This window comes from Terrapene carolina, unplaced genomic scaffold (assembly GCF_002925995.2).
Source record: "Terrapene carolina triunguis isolate 2854851 unplaced genomic scaffold, T_m_triunguis-2.0 Scaffold31888, whole genome shotgun sequence".
NCBI classification, from domain to species: domain Eukaryota; kingdom Metazoa; phylum Chordata; order Testudines; family Emydidae; genus Terrapene; species Terrapene triunguis.
Window position 1 is genome coordinate 127,033 of NW_020696239.1, and position 6,681 is coordinate 133,713.

Here is a 6,681-nt window from a genome sequence, read left to right on the forward strand (position 1 = left end):
CTGCCGGTGCCCCTCCATCCCAACCGGCAGCCCCCTACTGCCCCAGCTCTGAGCTCCCCCGCCCAGCTCTGCCCATGCCCCTCCATCCCAACCGGCAGCCCCCTGCTGCCCCAGCCCTGAGCTCCACCGCCCAGCTCTGCCAGTGCCCCTCCATCCTGACCAACACCCAACCAGGAGCACCTCTTGCCTTTCCAGTCCTCTGTCTCCGTACCAATAGCTCTGTCAGTGTCCTTCCTCTCGACTCACAGCCCCCTGCGGTACCAATCCTGGACCCCCCCGCGCACTCCCAGCACCTCAGTGCTGACTCTGACTCCCCCTGCTTTTCCACCCCTGGGCCTCAGCGCACCCAGGACAGCCTGGGTGGCTATTCCCCCTGCAGGCTCATGTCCACGCTCAGCTTGTATCTAACCTGGGTTCCAGAGGCCAAGCTAATAGGGTGGGGGGTGACTACCCCTCCCCCACACTTGGGGCTGAAGAGCGTCATGACAGGGGGTGGCCAGGCCAACCCTGAACGGCACAGTGACCCTGTGCACCAGGCCGCAACACCCGGCGTGGAGTGCTGGGCCCAGCCTCATGGGACAGGAACAAGCGCAGCCCGGTGAGCGCAGACCTCACTCGCTCTCCAGCCCCCCACCAATGACCCTTCGCCCTCCAGCTGCAAAACCCGGCTCCTCCACTGCGGGGTTCAATCACCTCAGTAGTGAGAAGCAGCAAAACCTCCAGGGTCAGTTACAACATCCCAGCGCCTTGACACACTTAACACATGGGAGACAGCGTTATCTAGTGGCTAGAACACTGGGCTGAGACTCAGGAAACCTGGTTCTCATCACAGCTGGGTGACTTTGAGCAAGTCACTTCATCTTCCTGTGCCTCGGTTTCCCCATCTGTAAAATGGGGAGGATAAAACTGACCTCCTCTGTAGACTGCTTGGAGATCTCAGGATGGAATGTGCTAGGAAGAGCTAAGGACTATTACCGTTGAGCCTTGCTTGTGTAGATGGGACCATGACATGTTCCAGCCACCTTTCTCAACTGAGTCTGGGAACAGAGTCATTTTGCTAGTGCAGACGGGACCCAAGGCAGCAGTTTGATCTAGGCCTCACCTGGAGGGCAGATTGCACGAATGGTGGACACCAGGGCCAGTGAACGCCACTGGTGCGAGAGGGGCAGACAGTGGGAAAGCTGGTCAGGAAAAGGTTTCTTTTGCCCGTGAACAGTTTTGATGAAAAGGTTTTTTTCATTTTTACCAAATTTCTTCTTTGAACATTTGTGGGGTATTTTGTCAAAAAATTGAACACTGATTTTTCTGTTCTTGGCAACTGAAAATTTAAACTTCCTTTGCCCAACCCCTCCCCACCCCAACAATTTTGGGGTTTTGCTGAAAACCCCCAAAATTTAAACAAACCCAGACTCTCTTTGCAGAAATGTCCCTTTCCTTGTAACAGACACATTCCACCAAAAAATAATTTTGACAGAAAATTTCTGACTAGCTCTGGACAGTATAAAACAGGAACCTGGGTCTCATATCCCTTCCGTAGCTCTCTCAATTGCTAGGCCACGTAAACCGAGCTCCCAGCAAGTCCCTGCTGCAGCACAGAGCAAAACCTCAGTGCCGGGACGCAAAGAATGAACATAATCCTTAGCACCTCCCCAGGGCTTTTCATCTTCAAAACACTTTATGGACATTGACTAATTAATCCTCGCAGCACCCATGCAAGGCAGGAACTCAGACGTACCAACCCCCAGGCATGGTGGGGAAACTGAGGCACGGAGAAGGTCTGGGACTTGTCCAAGGCCACACAAGATATCAGTGTCAGAGCTGATAACAGAATCCAGGAGTTCTGAGATAGAGAGCTAGATAGATGGTGTGTATGCGGATAGATAGATCACAAGAGCATCCTTCTACCTATACTGTGTCCTTCCAGATATGTGCCTCCTAAGCCTCGCTCCACGCTCCGTCTTGCGGGAATTGGATAAGTCCTGATGCTGCTCGGAAGGGCTGGCTCGGGGCAGGTGCCGGCAGTAAAGCCAACCCCGCTAGGTTAGTGGGTATCCCTCTCGCTGCAGTCTGGCTTATCTCCGCCTGGCAATGCCTGACACAAACACACACCCAGGCAATCTCCAGCTCTAAGTGCAGGGAGAAAAACAACCAGGGGGAAGCACCTGCTGGGGCTTCTTGCAATGAAATATCAGAACTTTCTAAAATAGCCGCATGAGGAAAAGAACTTCCCGTGCCACTGGGGAATGAGGGGAGCTGGGTGTGGCTGGCGCAGGATCCGGGCCCGATCCTTGGCTGGGGTAAGCCATAGCGTCTCCATCAAAGCCAATGGAGCTGCTCCTGTTTACACCAGCAGGGGATCTGGCTCATTCTCGCTCTTCTACACACATTTTTCCTTCTTTAATCTAAACCAGTGAAGGAAGAAAAGGCCTGTCTCTTTTTTAAGTAGCATTAGGAATAACGCTGCTTATTGAGCCTGGCACCCATATAACAAGGCTCAGAACAGAGCACAGCAGTTTAAGGCTCCCCATTTACTCCCTGCATGTTAAGTCTGAGGATAAACGCACTGGGGCCAGACTGCTCTCTGGGAGTTATTGGTGTAAATCTGGAATGACTGGGCCCAATTCTCTCATTTGCCCCAATGGCAATCAGGAGTTACAATGGAATTACTCCAGATTTACACTGGGATAACTGAGATCATGGTTCGGATACGCTGGCATAAATCTGAAGTAACTCCGTTGCTCTGGATTTACACCAGTGTGTGACAGATTGGAATCCAGCCCATACATCAGCTGATTGCTGAGCCTGTCAGCCAAACCCAGCACCTCACAGGGACACAGCTCCCGCTGGTGCCTGGCGCACTTTGCCCGAATAGTCATTTGGTGCCCCCCCTCACTCGCCCCTGGGGGAGGGGGCTGGGGTGGAAATCTCCAGGAGGGTTCCCTTGTGATGTCCCCTTTGGGCTGAATGAGCCGGGGGGCTGGCAGTCCCACACCCACAGGATCCTCAGGAGGACTCCTGGGCTGCACTGTTTTTGCTGGGAGATCTCCACGGAGTCAGTGGGAAGAGACCTTGGGCCAGATGGGAGCCCCTGGGTCTTTGGTGCCCAAATCCCCTTAAAAACCTGTCCCATGTGCCTCTCTCCTCCCCTGCCCTTCTCTGCAGGCTCCCAACCCCTCCTTTGGGGGGCTGCGCCCATCCCCGTGTGCAGAGCCCTCTGCACAGAGAGCTCGGGGACACACAGGGAGGAATCAGTTCGACCGAGTAAGTACTACACAATGGAGCTTGCACTAAAATCCCCACCCCTACCGGATCCAGGCCAGGCCAGGGATCCGGGCTGCTATCCAGGTGACTGCTCCTGCCTCAAAGAAACTTCCTCTCCGATCCCATGCCATGGAGAGCGCGAATCAGAACACCCTGGGTGCCTGGCCAGCCCGCTGGGTTTGCTCGCCAAGGCTGGGGGGGAGAAGTAAACACTGCGGGGGAGCATGGTGCACAGCCTCGGGGTGGGGGGGCAGCTGTGCTAAAGCAATGGGGGCTGCTGCTGATTTCAACTCTGAGAGCAACCATGTCCCCCCAGCCAGGGCTGACTGGGCATCTTGGGGGAACCACCCCAGGACTGCCTGTGTGCTGGAGACAGCCCAGAGCTATGCACTGCTAAGGAATAACACACACTGAGATGCACACCCAGTGAGTCACACTCACACACCCCGCTACACACTCACACACAGACACACTCACAGCGCTACATGCTCACACACCCCGCTACACACACACCCAGAGACACACTCACAGCGCTACACACTCACACACCCCGCTACACACACACACCCAGAGACACACTCACAGTGCTACACACTCACACACCCCGCAACACACCCAGAGAGATACACCCACAGCACTACACACACACACACCCCGCGACACACTCACACACCCCGCTACACACACTCACAGTGCTACACACTCACACACAGTTGTGCCTCCAGAGCGGCTCCCTGCGTGGGGCATGGCCCTGGGAGCCCCCCGGCTGGCCCTGCCACCAGCCAATTCCGCACCTGCCAGGACCTCCACTCCCCAGTGTATATAGCGGGGCGCTGAGAGCCATTGACCCAAACTGCAAAGCCTGGCTGGGATGGAAACCACTTCCCGACGGGGGTGCCGCAGCCCCCCCCCCCGCTAGTGCCAGCGCCTATGGGAATGGCTCATTGTCCCCCCCGCCCCGCTCACACCCAGCTCAGCGGCACCCCTCGGCGAGCTCCCCCCCTCGGCTCCCTGCACAGGCACAAACTTTCCGCCCCCCCGCCCTGCCCTGCCCTGCCCTGCCCTGCCCCCGGGCCCGCGGCAGCGCCCATCCCCGTGGCGACGCGGCTGCCCGTACCTGCAGGAGACGGTGAGCTCCACCTTGGTGGCCGGGATGCTGCCCGCGATGGGGTCGAAGTCGCTCACCGAGGCCATGTCGCCCCCCTTGTCCATCGCCTCTTCCATGGGCGTCCAGCCGCGCCCCCCGGGGCCTCCCGCTCACAGCCCGGGCGCTGCGGGGGGCTCAGAGCCGGGCACCGAGCGGGACATAGCCAGCGCCGGGCGCGCAGCCGGCTCCTCGCTCCGCCTGCACCACTGGCGGGCCGGCTCCGGAGCGCTCCCCGGCTGCCTGCCAGGCTCCGCCCCTCAGCCCCCGCCCCGAGGCGCTGCCCCCCGGCCGGGCCGGGCGGCGGGGGGGAGCCCGGAGCCCTGGGCAGGGGCGGGGAGGAGCCTTTCCGGGGGTGCCTGGGGTGGGGCTGTTGTGTGAGTCCCTGGGAGGGGGGTGCATGTGTGAGTGTACTTGTGGGTCTGCCTTTGCTGGGGGGTTCCCTGGGCCAGGCGTTGTGCTGTGTGGTGCCTGCTGCGGGTTGCTGCCTCTTGGCCCAGTGTCCCTGTGCATGCAGGTGGGAGCCTTCTGTCAGTGGGGGGTTGCTGTGTGCGTGGGCCTGTATGTTTGGGTGTGTTGGACGGGTGGTGTGCTGTGTGTGGCTATTGTATGTGTGTGGGGGGGACATGTCAGTTTGGGGGGTGTATTTGGCATGTCACTGGGGTGCGTTTGGTGGTATGTGTGTGTGCGTTGTGTGTTTGTGAGGGTGTGTTATGTATGTGGGGAGGGTGACTGTCCCTGTGTGTGTGTGCATTGTGTGTGTGTTTGCGAGAGGAATGTTATATATGAGGGAGGAGTTGATTGTGTATATTTCACATCTGTTGTGTGTGTGTGTTGCTACTGAGAGACAGGAAGCGAGGTGCGTTAAACCAGCCCATCAGAGAACAGGCCCTGCCTTCCATTCCCCTGCCCCCAGCACCAAACACACTCAGAGCACAGGGCACAGGCATGTCCTGCAAACTGCGTCCAGCCTTGGCACGGGGCCTTTGGCTCAGGGGCTCTTGGACAGTGTCCCACTGAACTCTTGCTCCCCAGATCTACACTCTAGTGGACAAGTAACCCCACAGACTGCTAGGAAGAGCAAAGGGAGACTAGCAAATCTCCCCACTGACTCAAAGCCCAGCACGTGAATTACTGGGGGTGGGGGTTGGTCCCTAATCACCTGCTTTCCGTCTGTCGCCCACTCTGCTGCGAGTAGCGCTAGAGCAGCAAGAAGCCGCCCCGGCTGAAATCCCGGTAACTTTAACCAAGTAAGGAGTGCGGGGCAAGAGGGAACGTGGCAGTGTAGACGGGCCCAGACTCTCAGCTGGTGTAAGTAGTTGTCGCCCCAGAGATTCAATGGAGCGACACTGACTTGCACCAGCTGAGGATCTGGTCCACAGACTTTCATGGGACCACTCCAATGTATGCCAGCTGTGGGGCTGGCGCCTGCTTTCTCAAAGACTTCCCCACCCTGGGGTGTCTGGGCCAAACCCGGGAAGCACTCACTCCCCTGAGGAGCTGCCAGAGTCAGTGGAGCTGCTCACATAAGGGAGGAATTTGCAGGTATGTTGTCTAAAAGCACTAACTTTTTGTGGGCCCAATCCTGCATAGCCTTATGCCAGTAGTCCCATTGGGCCCAATTCTCCTCTCACTTACCCTGGCATAACCGCATTGATTTCAGTGCTGTTACTCCTGATTTACACCGAGGGTGAGAGAATTGGGCCCACTGGGATTATTCACAGGAGCAAGGCGCTGCAGAGTCCGGTTCTGTGGGGACTGATGGACCTTAGTCCTGTATTGGATATGAACCTCTAGGGTATGTTTTATTCCTTTTGCCTGGGAAGAAGCATTGCTGAAATCAGCAGTAGCAGCCCTGGGCTCTAGATCTTGCGCTTATCCCAGCAGCTCCCAGTCCAGGATAAAGGCCTTTACACCAGTGCTTAGCCCTTGCTATCATTTCACCTGCATTTGCTTTTTGGCAAGGATAGGAAACCCCCCCTTGGGGTAGCATCCAGGAACAGATTCTGGGGACTGGTTTCAGTTTGCAGAGCTCAGTTCCACCGTACGCCACCAGGTGTCACTGCAACCAACCCATCGTGGGGAGCCAGATTAGCTGAGCAGGCTGTGGGAGTGAGGAAAATTGTAAATACTGTAGTCTCTTTAAAGGTTGCTGAGTCCAGAGCGCTCCCCTTCACAGATGAACACAACGCTCCGCCAGGCAGGGCCGGCCCTAGGGCAATTCCACCAATTCCCCAGAATCGGGCCCCATGCCTTAGGGGGGCCCCGCGCCATCC

General features: G+C 57.4%; 1 protein-coding gene across 1 annotated transcript in view; it reads right to left on the reverse strand.

The window, feature by feature from the left end:
- LOC112126030 (copine-5) overlaps nt 1-4,473 on the reverse strand; it is a 130,773-nt gene extending 126,300 nt beyond the window's left edge. Inside the window, exon 1 of the mRNA XM_026663009.1 lies at nt 4,379-4,473. Coding sequence (XP_026518794.1) covers nt 4,379-4,473 — 95 coding nt within the window. The remainder of the gene's footprint in view (nt 1-4,378) is intronic.
- Nucleotides 4,474-6,681: the final 2,208 nt, after the last annotated feature.